A 23,930-nucleotide genomic window follows, 5' to 3' on the forward strand; every position below is an offset into this window, starting at 1 on the left:
AAGAGTGGGAGGGAGAAAGGAAAGATGTGGAAAGGAAATGGTTCTGGCACACATCTTTCCCTTCCTTCTCAAAGATTTTAAATTATTAATCTGCTCTTGCAAATTCAAGGCAATCTTTCTGACACTAAACCTCCAGCTGAATGAACACAAGTAGATTCAGGATTTATCATATATTTCCACTCATTACTAGTGACTTTCCAAAGCTGTTGAAAAGAATATATCTAACAAAGTATCTGAAATACTGTGTTTTATATATATATATATATATATATAAAACTATTCAAAAACCTAATCACGACACTTCTTTGATTCATCTGAGAGAAAAAAAGGGTATGTTTGTATAGTGTGAATAAAACAACTGATGCCCCAAAACTTCTCAGCCTGTTTTCTGGCAGTAGTCAAGTGACTGAAGAGTCATAAAAGCAATCGGGAGGGAGGGGGGGGGAGAAATTTCAGCATATGGAAAAACTCAGCTTAAAACTTGTTCACATGGTATTGTAAATGTTTTTCTTTCAAAGTTCTCAAATGTGATGGTAGTTATAAATTAAAATGAATTCTTCTAGCTCATTAGTAAATTCTTCCTTTTGGACTTAAAAATGTAAAGTTTTAAGTTTGTAAGTGGTGAAGGAATCCCATTCTGCTTAGCAGACAGTGAATAAGTAACACAACACTGAGCATCCACTTTTTCCCCACTGGCAACACAAGTATGCCTTCTCAGCACCTATAGCTGTTTCTGAATACTGATTATTCAGGGCCAAAATATCAAGTGGAAGTCTAACAAGAACTGTTTACTATACCAAAAAAAAAAAAAAAAAAAAAAAAAAAAATCAGAGGAAGCACTAAAAATCCAAGGAAGAGTCCCAAAAGGTATTTTTATGAAATAGATCATTTTTAATCACTAAACTGTACAAGTGACCATAGAAGAACTATAAACAGAGGGGAAAAAAAACCAAATGTGCTCACCTCTTGCACAAACGAAACAAAAGCCTACATTTACAGCTGATGAAGAGTGATTCCTTTTGGAATGGTTACTACAGATGAGAATGTGGGATGACACAAACAAGCTTCCTGCAGCAATACAGCCATCTCCTGAGTGATAGGCAATGGGACATCTGAAACATCTCACCATGCGACCTGTTTAATATAAATGCAGAAAAATGCACCATGTCACCCTGGAATCAGGATATGGTAGAAGACACCACACAGACAGATGCAAGATTGATTTTTATTCCAATCAGAGTACTAGATTAAAGAGAGATATTTACATCTTAAAAAAATCATTTCACAGAAGTTTGCAATTAACTTTCACTTTAAAGCTGTGTTGAAAACAAAACAAAAAACCCCACCATGGTTTTAACCATTGTAGAGTCTGCTTGTTTTGTTTAAACATTTTGGTTTGCTTCTAAAAGAATTCTTTCCTCCTGAAAAATAACTGTTGTACAGGCCACTACCAAGTATATTTTTTAAAAGATTCCTCAACCTTGTACAACTAACACTTAGCTTACATCAAACCCAGGTATTCAGCAACTAAAGATGACTAAATGTTACAGATACAGGTACACTTAGAAAGAGGTTTCAGGCTGCTAGGTATTTTCCCACCCATGACAGATTTACATTAACATCATCATTAAGAATGTCCCTTTGTTCCTTCCTACATGCTGCATTACAGAGGGTAAAGTTATATTCTCTGTTATTGTGAGGATGCGTTTCAGTTTCCGCCTACTGTTCAAATCCAGCTGTGCTCTCACCTTTACTTGCTTTATGAATATCCTTATCCACTGAGCAGGCAGTACAACAATGCTGCGGGCAGCGGAATCCTCGTGACTCGAAGAGAGCGGTGGCAAACTTGCGAACACAGGCCTCATGGTAAAATTTACCGCACGTATTGACAGAACAACGCTTCACGTCTTTGCCAGGAAGTTTGCATGAAAAGCACGTATGTTCTCCTTGTAAGAAGAGCAATAAAGATGACCAATTCTAAACGTCAATTTTTTTGAGATTTGGATATTGCAAAATAAAATTCTGAAGTGAACAGAGCTACATTGATTCGAGAAACATAGGCTCCTTTCCTTAAAACAGGAAAGTCAGTTACTACAGTCCCCAGTAACTATATAATTGGTGTTAACAAAAAAGTCCCTTACTCTGATTATAACCTGAATGTATTACTTGTTTTCTTACTAGGTACTCGTCATGTAGGAAATGACAATTTGGCCTCAGAGGTTAAAAAACCCAAACCCACACCAAAAGCTATAATCTTGTTCTCTCAATTTGTTCCAACCAGAATATGGCTCCTCAGAAGAGCAGTAAATCCTTCCCCATTTTTCAGACATGGGAACACATTTACCATTTTTACACTCCGTGCAGATGAACTTCTCATCAGGTATTGACTTCAGGCCTAGACACTCCATATGAAAGACACCGCAGCACTCGCCTTCGCAGGACACCAGAGACTCACCAGAACTTTCGCAGATCTTAAACAAGCAGACAGCTAGTCAGAGAATAAAGGGTATCTGACATACTTAAACGTAAATGACTACCAGATGTTAAACCAACCAAACAAAAAAAAAAAACAAACCAAAGACCCACCGCCTCCCAAAACTGACTGAAATCTCTTCAGAGCTATGATAAGGCAGGAGAATTGGCCCAGGGCAACCTGACAATATGTATGGGATGGAGGCAGTTACAACAGTTACTGGATCTTTTCCCCTTAACAGTGTGAGTCCATCCTTTAATGGATGGAGATAGGAGAGTTACTACAGGATCCATCTGGACTCCTACTCTTCTTACAATTCTAAATAGCAAGAGCAGTTTTTCCTTACTACCAATCAGGAAACTGATCAGAATATTCCAGTGTTTTCCTCTCCAAACTACTAAAAAACTCTCACTGTCCTATTCTGAAAGACTACCTCAAATCTTCACATGGAGCAGAAAATAGCGTTTAGTTTTTCTATGTATGTTAACGAGTACAGATCAGATAACATATCTGAACTTTCTGGCATGTAGAAGGGCTTAGGAATCATCTCTGGAGCATAAAAAAACCCCACACAACAAAAAAAACCATAAAAGCCTTGATATTTCATCTAAGATGTCAAATTATGAGACATGGTTAAAATAAAGTGGTATAATTTGAAAAAAGAATATCAGATCAGATTGGTATCAGAAATAGACAATTCATCTTTAGCATACATTTCTTTACAGGACCACTGCTTACCTGACAAACAGTGTCTTTTTTAGTTGTTCCAGTTCCTCTCCTGGATAAGCTAGAGTCTACTGACTGCACATCGGAAGCATCAGCATCAGCAGTAGCTGATGGGCTGTCTGAACGTTTTCCAAAACTACCCTACAAAAAGGAAAAAAAACCCAAGGCACTCTAAACCAAGATAGTTTCATAGGACAGTCACACTGTGAAAAAATATTTAAGTTGCCGCTGATTAAAAGATGTCAATATATTAAGAAAGTCAAAGTTCCTCGAAAATTGCTGAACTTCACTACACCAATAGAAGAAATGCTGCCTTGCCTTCTTAACGCATCTTTTACTTGCACAAGACAAGAAAATAGAGATATTCATTTTACTCTTTCCAGCCACCTCTCTGTTTTACACCAAGATAGAGCAGCATCCCCCAATTCCCAATCTAACAACTCTCCAAAGAGCAAAACAAGTCAGTGATCTATATTGGTATGTTTTGCCAGGCAAAGGAATAGCAAAATTTGTAAGGGACGATGATTTTTTTTTTTTATACCAATATAGGGGCGATGAAAAATAAAAAGATTACGCTTTATTTTTTTAGACAGTAAAAGACATGAGATTTGTAGGAAATATCTCACAGATTCAGCAATATGCAAATGAAGAGTCTATTATACCACTGATCAGTTAAAACATGCTACATAGTCTCTGTGAGAAACAGTATGCCTTTACCTGTAAATCATTAAGTCCTCTTGAGTCAGAGTCAGATGTATCTCTGTAAGCTGAGCTAGTCAGTTCTACGTCAGTTGAGGCACGACTCCTTTTCTTTAAAGGTTTACAGGAATCTGAAATCTCGCTGGCACCTTAATACAATGTACTGAAATTAGTCCTAAAATATGCTCTCAACTTTTTTTGTTAAATAAAGAAAAAATAAAGATGAATGACCGCCTGAAACTCAAATTATTTGCTACCCTTAACATTCAGTTTGTAACTTTAATAATAATTTAATTCTCCATGAAAAGCTAATTAACCAAAAATCACTTTAGGATGATCTTTTAAGAAACTTCTGGATATGCCGACAAAGTGGAGGAGGCTACTAAATTGTTTCTAACAGAGTATAAATCCTTAACAGATTCCCTCTCCATCATTCATCTTTAACACACAGCTAGGCAAAGGCATCATCTTCCCCCCCACCCACTTTTTTTTTTTTTTTTTTTTTTTTAAATGAGTAGCAAGTCCAGAAGGAAGAACTAAACTTGCACCTCTTTTCCCAACTGGCATTGCAAAACAAACAAACAAAATAAACACCAAAAAAACCCACCTCACAAGAGAAATTAAGATCAATATTTATCATAATGATCATCAGGAAGCATTAAGACCTCTGTAGTTCATACAGACTGAAAGCCACTAATGAAATATGATGAAGGGACAGCAAATTTTAACAAAGTTTATTTTTAGTAAGCCAACTCACCTTTCTGTAATCCTGTCTTCACTGCAGTCAGTGGTACCATTTCAACCTGTTTGAATAGGAAAATCCATAGTTAAAAAACCAGAGGAATTTTTTTCCCTAGTATTAAAAAGAAAACATTTAAGTGATTAGCATATCTGAACTCAGATGTAGTCTGTCATCCCCTTCTTAGTGTGAGCCTTCTGGTCCTGTTGGGATTTAATCCTAGCTGCCTATGCTGAATACCAGGAGACAAGGCAGCCATACGTTCACTAGCAAGGTCCTTTCCAATTACTCCCTTTGTGCATGAAGATGACAGGAAAACTTTATCCGTGTCCAGCTGGGAGGAGCGGGGTTCATTTTGGCAGCCAACACTGACGCTTTTGTAAAACCCCACACCTGTGTAAGTGCAAGTTTTACCTTAACACGTATGACACTCAGGTTAGTGAGACACTTAACATACTGCCATTTTAAGGCACTTCCACCAAGCATGCACTCTTGAGCTTCTGGGAACATAGACCTTTTCTCTGTATAGAGTGCTGCAAGGCCCACAAAGATGTAGATACAGACTTCGTATAGAGCATTGCAGAGCTCTATACAGCTGGAAACTCAATGTCAGTATGAACTTAAGCAGATAAGTTTATGATCTTGCAAAAGCACTTCAAGTTCTTGATCCTCTATCAGAAGGATAAGTTTAGAAACTGTTCTGCCAATGTACGTGTAACGTGAGAATTTGGTGACTGTATCATAATTATAGAAGAAAGTTGTTTCCTAACGTCCTGTTTTTAAGGTTAAGAATTACAAGGGTTCTTTTTTTAAACAATGTGGTTACATATGCATGTAGAAACACATTTAGTAAATATTTAAGGATTATTCTATAATTTTTTTAAAAAATATTTTATTTTGTTGTACAATAGGTAAAAACATACAATAGAAGGATTTGTATAGGATACATTTCGTAATACAAATATAAAATCTAAACAATCACTTTTATTTCTCTACTACTCACTGTAACAGTAGCATTAACATTTTGTTTTTCCCATTAATTGTACTCGTTCCAGTTATAATTTTATACCAAGTGGTTGCAGACTAATTTGGGAATCAGTTGCAAGAAAACTTGACTTTGGGTAACAAATATTGTTGCATAATTGTAAGAAGTTAGTACTTTTTTTTTTTAATATAACTTAATACATTCAAGGTTATGCGCATTACAGTGCATCTGTGTTTAAGTTTTAGTCATATACTTTTCCTGAGAAAAGCAATTTAATGTTCATAGTCTTAGTTAGCTACATAATATAAGCATAAGCAAAGCTAACTGCGATCCATGACGTTCATATTGTTGGTTCTTATACCTTTGTTAAATTAAGGAACATTTACAAACACGAAATAACTCATTTGAAAATAGGGAGGCTGCAACACCTCACGACGAGAGGTTTAAGGGACATCAGACATCTTACGTGCAACATTTAAGTTGCTTTAAAGTTTCAGCAAGAAACTTTCTAAAGTTAGAACATTCTTCTGCTGGACACAGAAGTAAATGCTATAGCATAAAAAGAAAAATAGGAAAAATAAAAAAGCTATTAGGTCTACCTTCAACCTCTGAAATGAACGAAGTGCAAAAAATAAAGTGTAAAGGGCAAACAATAAATTAGAATAAAACAGATAAAAACAATTTTTCCCCTTCCCATATAAATCTTTAGCCTGACCACCCCTTTTTAAAAATGCTCATTTGAAAAAGCTGTATTAGGAAACATTTTTATATAAAATTCTCAGATTTCAAGTGGAGAGACCCTTAAAGAGGTAAAATTGAACATGTAAGGAAAAGAACCAACAACTTTGACAAACTTGTTAAGAAAGTGTATTCGGTATTTAATGTTAAAGTATGTCCATCTGCTCAACTTTCCTATTCATTTCCAGATTTTTTTTTTTTTAATTAAAGCAACAACATTTGTCTGTCTGACATCCAGATTAAAGGAATGCCCTGTACATGTTAGATCTACTTAAGGAAAAAAACGTATATCCCAGAAGATCTGTTTTGCTGATGTCTGCCAACATAAAAGTCAAATTATTCATCTTTAAGTTAAATCATTCTTAGAGTCCATTTTCAAAAGTGGTCAAATTAATCAGTCTAATTTCATTTGAAAAACAAAACCTCAGTACAAACCAGCAGCTAAACCAAGAGCAAGAGGAAGGAACCTGTTGGCAATTCCATCAAAGAAATTACTGAAACAAAATCACTTTGCTCATAACAGAAATCTCAAAGTAAACATGGCACGTTCATTATGAGTCTTGCATCATTGAGTTCCCATTATCCATAGCCTGACTGATACTGTGAAGATGCCAGTAGCAGAGTCACAGCAATGGTATTGACAAGGGGATTTCATGGAGGATAGTCCAAAACGAAACCCGATGGGGAAAAATGGAGAAAAATAAAAAGGCACCAATATAAGCCACAACATTTATGAATACAATATATTTTAACTCTCTACATGGAGGAAGCCAACCTGCTCCTTTTTGATCTTCTTCTTTGGCACAACTTCAGTGGATTTCTCAGACTCTGAGCGGGTTCGAATCGATCTTCTCTGTTGCTTCTTTTCTACAGAACCTGAAGAAGGAAAAAGGTTTCTATTATATGATTCCTTGTACTTCAGAGTTACAGTAAGATGTTGTAACGAAGTCAACAGATAAAGTAACGAAACCAAGACTTTTTTCCTCTTTTGAATGTTTTATTTTTAAGTTCAGTTCCAAGCTATTTGCCAACTGGTTCTCTGGTTGCAGATAACACATTCTGATTCCATAGGCAGAGAGGCCAGCTTCAGAAAAAGATGCCAGTAACAGAACAAAAGGAAAGGCTGGAATCCAGTCTAGGGCAAACAGTTTTTCACAAGACAACTCTCATAGTCTTCGCTTTGGTTAATTTTTAACCAAATAGTCCATCTTTGGTGTTTTTGGGAAGGTATCCACGATCAACTTCTTGAACTAAAACATGCTAGAAACTTCAGACACAAAACAGCTTCCAACATTTCACTCTCAAAAATACAGTTCTGTGCCCCTGCTTTACGGTGAAGAGGATAGTCTTCTGTGAGAACTCTAGCTATCACAAAAACCACGTTATAACACGTGCCATGAATCTGAAATCTAAACACTTGACTAAAGATTTCAAGAGGCCAAAAAAAAAAATTAATAATTCAACACAAACAGAAACAGTTATTATGATGTATGCTATTGTAATAAATGAAACTGAAAACCAAGTTTAAAAAATACATTACCATGGAAAACCAACTCAGATTAATGAATGTTATTATGGTGTTTCAAGAGATTATAGGAGCTACTGGTTTTTTGGCTTTTTTTTTTTTTTTTTGGACAACTAAGGCTGGCAAAATCAGAAGTCCCTTCTATGCTACAGTATCTCCAGAAAGGCCAGGTTGAGAAACATGTACACAACGGTTACACAATGTGCAATTTTTGAAAGAAAGTAGACACTCAGAGCTGTACAGACAGAAAACTGAAGTTCAAAGTTTTAATATTATCCTTTATCAAGCATTATTTTTCTTTTTCAGTTTTGGATGTTTTAGCTAAAGAGGACAAGCCTGAAAGATACTTTCTATTCTTCCAAGTAAAAATACAAATCCCTGGGACCAGGAATTAGCTTACTGTACCGGATACACTGTTAGAAGTCAAAAGCCTCTGTCTTTTTGTTGCGGTATAACATATCTAGAGAGATAGGCAGACTTTAATCACAGACTGGAGGAAAGCCTTTCATAAGGACTCTAGAAAAAAGTTTCATTTCTTCCTTCAAGCATCTTGATTAACTGGATGAGCATTTTTATCAAGGTTACACACAACATGCTATGATGCATGATTCTCAGTAACTAAACTTTCTACTTTAGAAAGTCATTCATCTAAATTGGTGCAATGGAAGTTTACAAGAACTGTATCTTTGGGGAAAAATGTTTAATTGCTTTTCCTCAAGGGAAACAAGTTTAACAATATGTTAACTAGTTAATATCAATGAATTATTAATTTTATCAGTAATTAGTAACTCAAATCAAAATCCTTTATGTTAGAACCTGTATAACTTTGGTTCCAATGAGCTGCATCCATTGAAATACACAAACTGTGTGTTAACTATTACAGATCTCAACGTGAAATCTAGAGGCCATCTTTTGTCACCTTTATGTTCAGCCAAAACTCTCTGAAGCAGCTAAAAGTCAGTTTTGGGAAAGTGTGACCAGGAAGTTCAGTTAATCAACAATGCCTTTTCTCCCTGTGTTCCCACATAGTAGTAAGGAAATTAAGGTCTGTTTCAGAGGAGAAACTCTACGATCATTGCACTCTGTATTGGCCAACAGCAAGATCAATCAGTGTAACAGGCATATTTTTTCTTTGCCTGCTCTCCAGAACTCAGTGCATCACCTCCACAATGCTCCTATCCCATCTTCACGCATATTTTAATCCAGACTTTCAGAATAGATTTCAGACCGGCAATCTACCTTACTGCTGGTCAAGTCAGGCCAATCCTGTTTCAGCTCTGCCTGGAGACCAGAAGCACTACAAATTCTCGTAGCTGTTTTCTTATCGGATTTCAAGTTACAGAATTATTTTCCCAGCATTATGGAACTCTGTATATTTAACTGCAGGTTGTTAATAAGGACTCCCAGAGCCATTCTTTAAAATACTTTACCGTAAAGGTATTCTGAAGTTCCGGTGACCTTAAATTTGAAAAAAGGACTTCGCAGTTATGTTCCATGAGAGGGGACCAATAATTGTCTGGACTTTGGAAATGGCTTTGAAAGTGACTGTTTGGAGTGTATACTGAAGTAAAGCTCATGCACTGTATAGGGTGTTATCAGGTGAAGTTTTACGTTTCCAAAAAACCTAAGAAAATGAAAAAAGAGAGGCTCAGAATTCTCACCCTCCCTATGTCTGAAGAGCCATTGTGAAGGTGAAGCCTTTAGTTCCCATGTGAGAGAAACAAAACAGATCACCTCTCCTGCTGTAAGGCAATTCAAGTAACAACTGTTTGAAAAAGCTGAAATAACTACAGTAATTAAAATTGGAGAAAAGAACTACTGTCGACGACAGCAGAGGAAACCCCACTCACACCAGAGAATCCAGCCTACTCAATGCGTACTGTGAAATCCCCCCAAACCATCCAGAAAAATAGCATGTATAAAATAAGCCTACCTAAGAGCTATACAAGTACAAAACTGAAGTGGATTTGCAGAGGTGAGTGTTCCCACGTATGTTGACCATTGTGAGGTTTTGACTTGGAGTCACACTTTGGTTTTTTGTTTTTTTTTTTGGAAAGGGAGAAATAACCATATAGTCAGATAATTAAAGCAAAAGTGACATTGAGTAATGTTATAAGATTTTTAATCTCTGCAAGAAAGAGGGTTTTTTGCCATATAAACTGTAACAAGTCTCCCACTTTTTGGTTCTGTAGTAGCATTTGTTTATCCTACTATGAGAAAATGTATTTTGCTCCAACCTAAAATTTACTTTGACACACCCAATGTAAAACCAAATATGCTCGAGCACTCCGAGGATATGATTAAAGCACAGTAACAAACATGCAATAGTTAATGCATTTTACATGGCCTGTACAAAGACTGTGGTTGAAATACAGAAGTCACTAGAGCAAATGAAGGAACTTGAAAAGCTCTTGGTTTAGGATGATTCAAAATTGTCTCTCTTTTCAGGAACCTCCATCCTTTCCCCAGAGGGGTATCTGTCTCCTTTTGAGGATGCTGAGAGAACATACTGCAGAAGGAAATTTCTGCTCGTGGGGAAAAGCCCAATCCCTTTGGAAGAATTCCCATTAGCTGTTTCTTAAAATCAAAAGATGAAAAAAAATTTTGGTTTTCTGTTCCAAGGCTAAGCAGCACTCATTCAGTTCATCACTCTCATTCTTCTCTACTACCATACTACAAATTAAACTTCAAATAGTTTATTCTAGGCTCTCTCTTTCCAGTCTCAACCTCCACTATTTGCTTCAGTGATTCTTCTCCCTCAGACATACTACTTCACACAACTTATTGCTTCACAACAGGACCCTTAAAATGCTTTCAGAACGCAAGCATTTTCTCAGTTTGCTGATGGCACTAGCTGAAGCAGTAAAGAATTTTTCCTCCTTTACAAAGGTCATACAGGAATTAAACAGCAAAATTAGGGAAAGCACTCATCCTGAGAGTCATTCTTTACAGAACTATGACTCTTCCAGATTCTCTTCCTTTGATCCCAGTTGTTATTTTTTAAATTTTGGGCCAAAAAGACATTACCATACTTTGCTAACACAAATCCACTGCATTGTCTTCTAAAACAGCTTACTATCTTCTCTCCACAAGGTATAAATCCTTCTAATATGTTGACTTATTGGGTACTTTAAGTTTCTCAAGCACCTGGGCTGGCCATGTGTTGTATTAGCCATGCTTGCTATAATTATTAGGCAAACAAGATTATGTTCAAACCCATTTTTAGCTAATGAGGAAATACCAATTTTGACATTTGAATTCAAGTGCTAGCTTGGTAAAACTTAGATCAGGAGTCCACAGTTTTGCCTACCTGTAGACCCAGAAGTTGTTTCAGGAGAGGACACATTTTGCACAGTTGCTTTCTCAGTTCTCTGATTTGACGAAGAATTAAGCTTGTCTTGTCCTTTGACACTTATTTCTGTTTTGCTACCCACTCCCTTAAAAAGAAGAAAAAAAATGATGTTAGCCTAGTTATATACGTGTTGCTGCTAACAGGCAAATTATTTTAATCTACTCCTAAGTTTCAGAACAGAAACCTTCAGTGCTCTTCAGTTCAACACATATATGCAACAGTATTTACTACTGAGCTGCTCCCCTGCAGAACTTTCCATCCCTCTCAATCTCTACTTACACACAACAGAAAGAGAGCAGTTATTCCAGTGGCTTTTCTAAAGATTACCTTCTCTATAATGTTTAGGATGAAATAAATACCCTCTATGTAGAGAGGCAGAAGGAGGCAGAGAAACAGTCCTACACCTTTTCCTTAAACTGAAACTGTGAGAGAAGCTGCTGCTCATCTGAAGGAAGCTAGGAGGCAGAACTCATTTTAAAAGTCTATTATACAAAATGTAGTTATTACTTTTTAAATATATTATTAACAGTTGTGCCCTCTGTTTCTCACAAATCAATTTTAAGATTTGACTTGCAGAGACTTGATGGATTATTTCAACTAGAAAAGTGGAATTAGTCAGCTATAAGATATTGAACGAATTATCAACAAGAATGTGATCATCTGTAGGGAGCCCGTCTGCTGCCAGTCAAAATGGCCAGAGACTTTCGGTTGCACTGAAATTAAGAGTTTAACACAACAGAAGACTGTGTTGTCGCATCCTGTCTTTTGATAGATTTAGTCTCTCCAAAGAAAGGTACATATACTGTTAAAGTTTGGTGGACACAAGTGCAATATGAGAGACTTGGGTTCATCCACAGAAAAAGAGGAGTCACTACACAAAGTACCTACCTTAGTAGAATAAACAAACTGATCGATGAGTTTTCCATCCCCAGCAGCATTCTGAAGAGCAAAAACCTGTTCAATTTTAACAACCGGAGACATGTTACATTTTTGAAGATCCAAGGTCCCCTTGTGCATGGTTATTGAAGCTGGTAAAGATTTTCTAGCTGCAGCAGTTTTCCATGCTATTTTCACAGGAGGTGGCTCCTCCTCTTCCACACTTGACTGCCTCCTTTGGCTTTGCCTTCGCACCTCAGCATTTGAAGGTGAAGCTGCTACCGCATCGGCATGTTCCAGCTGGGCGTTCAATGCTGGCTTGGGTCGTCTGTTCTTCTTAGCTTCTGATTTAGAAGCAGCAGTCTTTTTGGCTTTGGACAAAACCTCCTCTGGCTCTTTGTCTATATAAATGAAGGTGTATTGTTCTATCCTTTCTTCTCGAGTCATTTTCAATGCTTTCTCAGCATGGGCAATACCAATATCCCACTGAGCACGCTCTCTTTGTGGCCTTGGTTTGCGAATCTTAAAGAATAAAGACAAGCAGCTAATTACACTGAATATACCTCTTTCCCACATTAGGACAATAAAAAATTGAAGATTTTGCTATGTATAACACCTAATAGGCAAACCTGACATTCTTTAAATCTCAGACAGCAGATTTGAGTTTACTACATCTATAGGGTAACTTTGAAAGGTGGACAGTAAATCTCCTTGAACTTCAAGCAGACGCTCTAGCCAGATAATACGACCATCATCATTAAAAGATTCTGTCCTTGAGTTACAACTTCACTAAACACAAGAGCAGGCATTATTTAAGCCCAGAATTCTGTTTTAAGAGTTAGAATGAAACCCATTTTTTCTACCTTTTAAATCTCACATTTTCCCCTCATAAACATCCTTTTCCTCATCAATATTTTAATTAGCATAATTACTGACTTAAGTAGTTCATCCTATACAGTAAATAATTGCTGTAGCTAACACTTCCTTTCCAATAAAACAATGGAAAAGAATGTGTCAACTTTCATATGTGTTAATAATGATTACAGAGGCATTGTTTTTATTTAATATTATAGTATAGATATAAAGTTACATCCAACACTCAGGATGACTACCATCACGAGAAACAGACACATAGAAAGTTCAACTATCAGCCTCTTCACATAGAAGTAATGAGAGCACAAGGAAACTTTTAGCTATCTTTGTGAATAATACTTTTGCAGGTGAAATGCAGATAACCTTTTACAGTCCTGGCACTCAAGTACTCCAGTGTTTCAGAATTGCCCCATATAGGTTTCGCTTTCACAGGCACTGTTGATAATTTTCTACATGATTAGTGTTGATCATACCTTCTGCTTCTCAGAGTGGTTGCTGGCTTGCTTAGCAGCCTCAGCCAATAATTGCTCATACTGTTTGTGTCCTTTGTACTCTCGAACCCGCTTTTCATGCACCCATGCCCTCTCTGGCTGGTTGCTAAAAAACTGAACATGGTATTCACGGGCACCTGAAATTGAAAAATTCTAGTAAGCAGTTTTATCAACATCACTTTGTTGGTTTAGCTTAAGCTTTCCTCTTCCACAAGACTCAACCCCTGCAGATGGACATACATAGCTGAAGTCTGGAAATAAAAGGGGCCTCCAGTCAGAACAGTCTAAATGGGAAGATAAGTATACTTTGCCCACACTTAACACTCACATTCATCAGTATCTTCTCACAAAGATATTGACGCAAAAAGAGTAACAGTGGGAGCATCTGTTCGCAAGCCTAATATGCACAGGCTCATTTGTAGAGCTAATTAAAAAAGTATGTCGTTGCATACGTTACAGTAAAAGTCTTGTTTAGCATACACACAAGCAGAATCCATCCCACAAAGAGTTCAAGGATACGAGATTTTTAATAAAGGAACAACTACGGACACCTGATATGTTCTGACAAGGATCCTTCGCCCTTACCTCTAGTATTAATTTTGGTATGAACATCAAGCTGTGGATCACATGAAACCATGCAAGGCCACCACGGGTATGTTCCCACCTTGGACCAAACCAGATCGCCAACCTGAAACTTGACGTCATGGGTGACTTGTGTTGGAAGAGAAGGCAAGAACTGCTGGACCTATAAAGAAGAATGCAAGCTTAACAGCTACAGAATACAACTTAGTGCATTTACAGATGCACAGATTATCCACAGGGATTTGCTATTTTTCCCTCAGTTATCACCAATGTTTGACAGTCTAATTGAGATATACTTTTCTTACAAACATGACAAAAAGGACTTAAATACAGTCAGAATTTATGTAAAATAATCACTGATTAACCAAAACACACAACAACAACAAAAAAAGGTTTCTACTTATAGGTTGATTAAAAATGTAGCTTTTGGGATAAAATAAAGCAATAAATACAGCACAACAAAAGGTGCTTTGAAACACTAAGGATTACGAAGCATTTAAAAGAATGACAGCTAGCTTATCTGACAACTTAAAGAGTCCATATCATAGTTAACACAAAAATAGCAGGACACCACAAATCCAGAAAGTGTTAATTTGTATAAATACTAACCGGTGTTTCCTCTGACAGCGTATCTTCTCTTGGCCTTTCTGATAGCATGCTAAGCCTCTCATTTGGTCTCTAGGAAATGGGTAACAATGAAGAGAAAAGAGGGAAAATAAACACAAACAGGATAAGGGGACAGTAAAACCAAAAAGGTATACCAACAAAACCAGGCAGAAAAAAAATAATTAACAGAGAAAAAAACCAATTGTGAACTCAGAAAACATGAATATGACAACTCCTTACAACCAATTCAAAATACAGTAGCATCACAATAAAAAAAATACTTTTTTCTTCCACACTATTTACATTACCATCAAAACTACATAGACCAATGTTCTGCTGTAATAGGTGACAGAAGAACATACACTCAGGGACAGTAAACCCAAATAGCTTTCCAGCTAAATTAATATACAACTTGGAAGAAACAGAAGGATAGAGGAAGGATATCCGTAGTAACATGAAGAGTCTCACTGCATACTGGTTATTTTCAAAAACAGCACTACAAAAATCATTTATTGATTTAAAGATACAATATGAAAATTGTAATAGCTATATGGAATTGCATACACTTGACAAATGTTTGGAGCATCTAAGGGGAGAAAAACAAAACCAAAAAGACTACAGTGCATTTACAAGCCACACTGAGGAGCATGCAGTCTATGCTTGCAGAACAGGATAGAGAAACAGGTTTGGCAGAAGTAAAATCAACACTGAACAGAAGCCAAAATCATCAGTGGAGTGGAGATGATAGGGAGAGTGATGACACAGCAGGTGAGCAGACATGAGCTGGGCTGTGAACTATCTAATGAAACAGAGACCAGACATTTGCTCTTGTTATGGCAGAAAGTCATTAGCGAAAGGACTCAGAGAAGAGTTAAAGAGGAGTTAGAAACGTTCAGAAAGAAATTAATAATGCTGTTAATCTAAATTATACCTAGTCCACTTAAAATGAAGACTCCACGTTAATCATTACTGCACGCTTCAGCTCTGAGCATCCAGAAGACACTCATTTAAACACCATCTATGACAATTAAAATCAGTTTTGGCACAGGTCAGTACTTCATTTAGAGTTGCCTATAGGAAGTGATTAAGTCCAACCAAATATGTGCTGGGTAGAAATCATTCTTTCTTGGTACAGCAGAAAGCATAGGAATGATTCCTTCCTTTCTTTCGCTACAATGAGTTAGTGGAAACTTCACGTCTGCCAGAACAACTAAACTCATTAGACAGGAAGCCAAACAAGAGACTGCAAACTTCCCACTCCTCACAGAATACAACTAGCTAGTAAAATAACTCGTTCTTAAAACAAAAATTCAACAGAGCTTAAAGTTCAACAACGTTTTTGTAACTTCCTCATTTCAAACCAGCCTTTCAAGCACAGTCCCCCACGGTCGGTGAGGTTCTATGGATTACAGGAGCAGAATGAGGAAGCAACTATAGAATATCCTACTTTCAAATGACCATGATGAATAAAGTATAAAACAACTGAAGCTGTAATGGAAGTTGTGTGTGTTTCTGTTAAGCCAATTTTATACAAGTCTCATAACATTAATACAAAAAGATGACAGAAACATACCTAACCTCATGCAGTATAAAAATAAATGCTGAGAGAATGAAACTGACACTGGAGTATGATAATACGTGTTAAAAACCACAAGCACAAAACACTGTTCACCTTAAGAGTTGCACTGTGATATAAAGTTCTGTCTGAAACAAGCAGTAAAGACCATGAAAGATATTATTGCAAAAATGCCCTTAGGGAAATAGAAGCTACAAGGAGGACAAAACCAAGACTATATTAAGGATTTTGGTGAATTCCGGATGATACATGGAACGCGTGACTTGAGGAAGACAACATAACTAGGAAACCCAAGGCTGCCTTGGATTTTTAGAGGCAAAGTTTTAGTTCAAACTGGGAAGTATCGCATGCTGGAAAAGACCTGAGGTGTTCTTCATGATGACCGAGCTCGCAAACCACGAGTATCAGAAGTCATAAACAGAGGGACAGGTGCAGCTGAAGCTATGAGAGCAGAATCAGAGTCCCTGGTAAGAGGCACAACAAAACAGTAAGACAAAACTGACAGCCTGACGTGGGAGTGACTGACATCTAGAGAAAGGGCCAGAAGGGACTTGGGAAGCCTGGATAAAAGAACAACTCTTTTGCTGAACTCTGAACGAACCAAACTCACTAAGGTTTGCTGTAACTGAAACACTGGCGGGGAGGGGTGCGATAAGCGATTATAGCAACAAAACGGGCAGGTAGTACAGCAACATACGAACCACACAAGCATTCAGCAAAGGCACCAAGAATCAAACGTGAGAACGAATCCGTCTTTCTACCTCTATATGCAGGTATAACGCAAGCGCGAGGGAGACTGCACTTGGGGGAACTTGCCTTCCTATGCTAACTGCCTTCTGGTAACAACTGCCAGCTGGACACATCATTTGGTAAACCTGAAAGTGACTTCAGACAGAGCATTTCCAACATCAAGAAAACTACGCACAAATGCAATCAAGGATAACCTGTATTTTTTCTTGGATAGTCTACTTCTACATTATTTATTAAAATGTTACAGAACTACACTGTAGTCAACTATGGTGATCAAATATAGCAGAAGGTCAAATTGATGTATCACTCAGCTGATCTCTAAAAGAGGTCCACTTAACTACACCCACCGGAACGCAGGCATAACAGTTAGAAAACATGCAAACAAACATGCTAGGAGGGAGTCAAATCAGCATATCTTCCATTAAAAACAAGCAAACAAAAACAACCAACCAACAAAAAAGTCAAGAATATGAAACTGCTATACCAGATCAGAGCCCCAATCCATACAGGACAGACTCTTCCCCCAAATCTGGCAAGAGCAGCAAATTATCAAGGGGTTTCACAGGAATTTGACAGAAACTTGACTACAGACTATAATAGACTAGCCTAGCCTGAGCTGGCACTTTACATTCTGGCCTGATGTGGTAAGTTCCACGTTCCTGACACATGCCACCACTCTCTACTACCCATTCCTCTCAAACTGGTAAATACAGAAATCAGTATCACAGTGCTGGCAGGAATAAGCAAGAGAAAAGGAAACAGAAATACTGAAGTGACTCATAAGACTGAGGGGAAAAAAAAAAAAAAAAAGGCTGACAGTACTGAAGACCAGTAATTTCTCTCTCCACTTCCTGGAGTCTAAGTTAAAATGCTGCACATATATAACCCTGTATATGTACATCCATATTACAAAGCTTAACAGAAATAGTAACAGACAACAGTATTGAACTTTCTCAGAGGCTGCTGAGTCAACTGGTATTTCTAATTTGCTTGCTGTATTAGAATGCTGATTTCTACTGGCTTGTACATATGCTACACAGACAGCTCTCACTTTTTGTACATCATCACAATATTTAGCATATCTATCAAAAATTTGTGTGTCAGTAGACAATACCAGTTAAAAATAAAGCACGCTCAGATACTGCATAAAAAAAGAGAATAACTATCCAAGATTCTCTGTGGTGGATTTGGGGTTGTTTTGGAGGAGGGGTAAGGCTGCTGCCTCTGGGAAATCAGACTGCTTCCACTACATTTAAAATGTGGTGCTGAATATTCCAATGACGAATACTCCAAGTAGCCTGACATTCCATTCAATAACCCAGCATTATTTTAAAAGTTAACTTTAGAACCTTTTGAATGCATAGTTTTTGGCCAAAAGCTGTATCTTTAACATTGTGCAAAGCACACCCAACTCTGAACATCAGAATATAAAATAACACTAAAAAAACATTAAATAACCTCTTCTAATATTAATTTTTGATACGCAGTCTTTTCACCAACTGTGTTGTCCTAGAAATAAAGTTGCTAGCAATCTAATATGGAGTATCTGACAAGTCCGTGAAGCCTCACAACATTTTAAGCACGTATACAACTAAAAGTAAGGAAAAACACTGCCGAAGATGAATTCTCCATCAATAATATCAGGTATACAGATGGCTGAAACGATTATTCCACTTACATTTTGTTCCTCTGGTTCTAATTTTGGAATTTTGTGCGACTTGCGCTCTTCCGATCGGGAAGAGTCATGCTTGCTACTTTTTTTCCTTTTCTCTTTTCTCCCTTCATGTTTCGCCTTAGCATACTCACTCGCTTGTACTTCATTTAAAAGGTCCCCACACAGAGAGGACTCAAACAATTCCCTGCCGTTCTGGATAGTTTTGGTTATTTTTAATTTGATCTCTGGTGAGCCAGTCTTCTTTGGAATCACTGTCTGTGAAACTGAAGGTGGCGGTGGAGGCGGTGGCTGTGGAGGGGAAGGTTTTTCCAGAACTTCATGTGGCCTCGCATTAGAGTTTTCCATTTGGTAATACTCCGGGGGACTAAAGTTTCTAACTGTACCAAAACCATTGGCTGAACCATTGGGATACTGACTGTACGTCTGGTATTTGGCTTGAGGTTCGTACATATTGATTGTTGGTGGATAGCCATTAGCGATTGGCGGAAGATCCTCCGTCGTGGGCGTGGGGTATTGAAAGCCTTGCTGTAGGGCAGTTTCATATGGTGTTCGTCCACCATCTTCAGCGATGTCACTGCTGGCATCAAAGGCATCCTCTTGGCGGATGTTGGCTGAGTCAATGAGTTGAGGTGGTTGCTGAATTGTGTTTCCCATGATCCCTTGCATGAAAGAGAAAGAGAAATCCATTGTTCTGCTCCAGCATCCTTAGCTTTCCCTTTTTCTCATAGGGCCTAAAGATGGGGGGAAGGGAAATAAGTAGTGAGCATAAAACAAATGATAAGTATTAAGCAAACTGAAATAGATAGGAAAACACAGATTTAAAAACCAATCCCCTTCTCCCCCCTTCAGGAGCCACCCTTTCGTCATGCATTTAGAGAGGACTGATATCACTGAATCTTTAGACAACGCTGTTTATACATTTTTGCCAAACTTTTTTTTTTTCTAAACATGTCTACTTGCTTCTTTTCCAAGACATTTAAAGCTACAATATGAGCACCTGCAAGCACTTAAAAATTACGAGGCCAACTGTTACAGTGTCAGAATAATGGTGCTAAAATTCAAAACACTGTATATAGTCCTTCTAGTTTGATTTTAGGAAGCATTATTCTAACACAAAGCAGTAACACAACAGACTTTGATCCTTACTCAAACAAACAGAAGATACCGGGTTCTCTCGACACCATCGAGTCACTGCAAACTCAGCAGCCCAGAAAGAACACAGAAAGACCACTCAAACAGAAGACAAGCCTGTTCTCCTCCTTCCCTCCCACCCTTTGCCAAAGCTTGAGACAGATGAGCAACCCTTCAGACGGTACAAGGACTGAGCCACGGGCTTTTCTAAACAATGGCACAATTAAAGCAAGTAGGTCATTCCACCTCAGCTGCTGGGAAAACCAGTTCAGACGGTATGACATTAGTAACTCAGCAACCTCAGGCCAGGTTTCCCCAACTCTCCCGCACTGAAAAAGCGGAACAGTTTGCATCCATGGGCTCTGGAACAGGTAAGTTGGAAAGGTTATTCTGCTCACTTTGCTCCCCATCCTCCCATTATTTTAATATTAAACATTCAGGGCTTAAACATTTTATGGTTCTCAGAGGGAGAAAAATAGCCCCACCATGAAATATCTCCAGAAAGAGAGATTATTAACAGAATTACATCACTGCTGAGAAAGAGCTGTTACACATCTTCAATTTTCCATTTCATATTAAAACTCTAACATCAGACTAAACAAAACTAGACTCAGATTTCCAGAATTCAACTATTTACTCAGAGAAGGATCTTCCCCATCCTCCCCCTGTTCCCTCCTCCCCCCCAGACAAACAAAAAAACCCCACAACACATTCACCTAAACCTCAATGTTCAATAAGAAAAAAAAATACGATGATCTGAACTTCAGGTAAGAAATACAAATTTGCTTCCAAGCAAGGTCAATTTAGCCCTTCCAAAGTAAATATAGTACTGTATTATTTATTCTGTCCCCGTGTAGGCTAAAAGGAGGGTTATTGTGCCCTTTTGGTCAGGGCTTGAAATGACATTAACACGTCCCACAGATACTTCTCATAACAAGAATCTACATGTAACCCTACCCACATTAAATTCTCACCCTCCCAATGCAATGCATCTCAATACCTTACCTAATAGTTTTCAAAACACTAACAACACTTTCCTCCTCAGAGACTGCAAAAAGAAATTAAAGTTACAATAGCAACAAGAACAACTCGACCAGAATTTTATTATGTATTTTGTCAACTCCATATTCAGATTATATTGATGTTAGTATTCATCTTTACTAGCCAGTATAATCAACTATGGGTACATTTGTCACTGTAATTAAGTGTTTTAGGGAAACAACTTAATAGCACAATGCTGCACAGCAAAATTCTCTAATTGCAGTGACTTTAAATCTCATAGCAGCTACACCATCTCTGCTCTGCAAATCAGCCACAAAACCATCACAGAAATGTTACTGTTGATGATGCACATGTAGCAAGCCGTATTGTGTGTCAAGGTCAAACAAAACAAAATCACCACCACCCATTCTAGGAAAAGGAAGCGGAACTGTTTGTACTATTTACAAATTAATCGTTATTCTATATATGCCAAACTGAAGAGCAAATGACAGTTTTCAGACTAGTAAGAAATTTCACCCTAGGTTGTTTTTATTTGTTATTAAAAACAGGTTCCATCTAAAGTGATTTTTTTCTGAATACTTCAAAAACCTTTGAGCTTAAAACACTGCATAGAAAATAAGCAGTCATCAGAGCTTCGGTCATCGTAGCACATCCATTGCTAGATGGTCAGCGTGAGAGCAGAAATAATTCAAGAAGTATTAGAACTACTCTTGACTTCCCCTTTTTTGTTTTTTTAATAGAAAGGAAGTCACTTTTTTTTTTTTTTTGTTACCCAAATGCTCTGAAAGTAAAGTTGTTCATTTTTGTAGAACTAAACACTTGACAAGTTATGCAAGGTAACTGTTAAGTGATCCACCCCAGGACCCGGAGTTTGATTTGGACACACCAGAATTATAAAAACTATCTAAACAACTTGCAGAAACCTGAACTCTGTAAAACTAAAAACTATATAGCATTCTGTGCTTCGCTAAAAATCCAATACCATATGACATTAGCAAAATTGTAACAATTATGCTTCATGTTTTCCTACTCGTAAGTCTGACTAAGACTGGAAACTTATCTTAAGTTTTGGTTTCTATTGGATGATGCAAATCTGATGTCATAAGACAACACTAACATTTAAGTGCTTTCATTTCTCTCTTGAGGAAGAGGAGAAAAGCTGATAATTTGTTCAAAAGATGCATTTTCTTTTCTTTTCCTAGTGCAGGTTCTTTTTTCAAGTATCGAGATAGGCTATTCATTTCACCATACAGGACAGCTCTCTTAATAAGCAAGTATCTCATCGTGTAAGAGGAAAAAAAGACTTACTGCTTCGACCAGAACAACTAATCCTCATCCAGCCAACACCATCTGATCCACAGCTATCAAGAACCCTCTGGTCTTCAAATCAGCAATGGTCATTTACATTTAGAAGACTGCTTTGAATCTGCACAACCATCTTCTAGTCAAAAAAGGGACTCATACAACTCAAGTACTCCCAGTATTACAGACTGAGAGCCTGTGGCTAAACAACTGTGTCAGGGAGAAAAAAGAATTCCCTCCCACCGTTCCGACTTACAAGTTACACCATTCGGCTATCCAGTGGATTCCTCTGGCAGCAGTTTATTAACATCTCACTGTGGGCTACGTTACAGAAATTCTGATCTGTCACCAGGCTGATATGCCCCCCTCACTTAAACCTTACTTAAGGATTTCTCTGGAGTTTAGCCACACCATATTATTGTGCATAAAGAGCATTAGAAACAATACATACAATTCACAAGCCAAACAATTCCGTTCAAGAGGCACTAAAACTGTACAACAGCCTAAGCAAAAGGCTTCTGCCCTAAACGGCATTACCCTATCCCGCTTCTTTGTCATAATTTTCAGTCTTTCCTTACAAGAGTTTCCAAACCTTAAAAGTTACGGTATGAACCGAACTATTTTATTTCGCTGGGAAACCAAGGACTGTTTATTCTCTGGGATGTTACAGGCACATATTGGTTGATTACAATGTATTGTATTAGGCTATTCACATTCACCCATTCTAATCCCATCTATAAACACAATTTTAAAGTTCACAATCTAATTTACTGAGTGATTTAACAAAGTCTGTTGATCAATCTCAGCCGTGCTCCTAATAGGAAAAGCTCCTTGTCATACGGCTAGAGCATTAAGCATTAGTGACAACTACAGGCTTCTGCTGTCATGGTCATGTTATTCAGGGGCTACAAAAAGATGCAATATTTGATCAATATAGCCAGTGAAAGTCCTTACCTATACACAATTAAAGAACGCTCTTGTTATTGATGAAAGTTTTTCTTCCCCTCAAACAGAGAGTTTTGTAGGTTTGCCCAAAATACAGCAATATGACAGAACTTCCTATAAGATATACAAACATGCATCTATCTAGTACATTATTGCTCTATCAGGAAGAGCTTAAAAAACGAAAAAAGACAGGGTAATTATGCAATGCCTAAGTGAAATCTCCTAAAGGCAGAAGCACCTGCTACTATTTAGCACCAAACAGGAGCCCAAGGTAAGAACTCCCAAATATGAGGAGGGAGGATCGTCACCAAGGCCTAGTGCATGCAGAAAGCTGAGAAACTGGGTTTACCTAGACAGAGGTAGCCAGAAGCCAATGCACTTCCCCTGAACACAAGCTCAGAAGATTAAAAAGAACAGCTGAGAGCCAAGAGGGTCCATGCACTTTCCACCCAGCGCTACCAGCTAAGGAACTCCTGGCTTAGGTCAAACCAGATGACTATTAATCTGTGACTGACTATCACCAAAGGTGAGCTAGCACAACACTCGCTGATTAAAATAATAGTGCAGTACACAGATATTTTAAACTGAGCTTCCATAAAAATTTTTGGAATTAATTTTGACTTTTTTTTTCTCCTGACTACTGTTGACAAACACAACGTGGGTAGCCCTACCTAAAGCAGTAAGTTTAGCACTTGTTGAACTTGACGTGCTAGATGCGAGGCATTTTACACAGATGCAAAATATCTGCTCCAAGAACGGAAACCGTACTACTGACTCACTGACAAAGTTGAAAAAGCAATAATTACAGTCAAAGTCTTAGGTGTTCAGTGAACAGTATCACTGTCTCTTAAGTCTGAGCTGGACTTTCTATCAACTCTCTTCAA

At 37.7% G+C, this 23,930-nt stretch overlaps 1 protein-coding gene across 5 annotated transcripts in view; it reads right to left on the minus strand.

Annotated features, from left to right (window-relative positions):
* NSD3 (nuclear receptor binding SET domain protein 3) overlaps positions 1-23,930 on the minus strand; it is a 52,553-nt gene that overhangs the window by 21,799 nt on the left and 6,824 nt on the right. For all 5 annotated transcript variants that reach the window (XR_010385124.1, XM_026114222.2, XM_064497653.1 and 2 more), the window contains exons 2-14: positions 18,670-19,397; positions 14,669-14,737; positions 14,063-14,222; positions 13,460-13,614; positions 12,126-12,635; positions 11,196-11,322; positions 7,136-7,236; positions 4,656-4,701; positions 3,917-4,047; positions 3,212-3,340; positions 2,345-2,471; positions 1,749-1,946; positions 964-1,134 (exon numbers count right to left, since the gene is read on the minus strand). Coding sequence is in view for 4 of the 5 variants with exons in the window: in XM_026114222.2 (XP_025970007.1) it covers positions 964-1,134; positions 1,749-1,946; positions 2,345-2,471; positions 3,212-3,340; positions 3,917-4,047; positions 4,656-4,701; positions 7,136-7,236; positions 11,196-11,322; positions 12,126-12,635; positions 13,460-13,614; positions 14,063-14,222; positions 14,669-14,737; positions 18,670-19,353 (2,608 nt within the window). In the remaining variant the exon portion in view is untranslated. The remainder of the gene's footprint in view (positions 1-963; positions 1,135-1,748; positions 1,947-2,344; positions 2,472-3,211; positions 3,341-3,916; positions 4,048-4,655; positions 4,702-7,135; positions 7,237-11,195; positions 11,323-12,125; positions 12,636-13,459; positions 13,615-14,062; positions 14,223-14,668; positions 14,738-18,669; positions 19,398-23,930) is intronic.

The sequence above is a fragment of the Dromaius novaehollandiae genome, chromosome 26, assembly GCF_036370855.1.
Source record: "Dromaius novaehollandiae isolate bDroNov1 chromosome 26, bDroNov1.hap1, whole genome shotgun sequence".
Classification (NCBI taxonomy): domain Eukaryota; kingdom Metazoa; phylum Chordata; class Aves; order Casuariiformes; family Dromaiidae; genus Dromaius; species Dromaius novaehollandiae.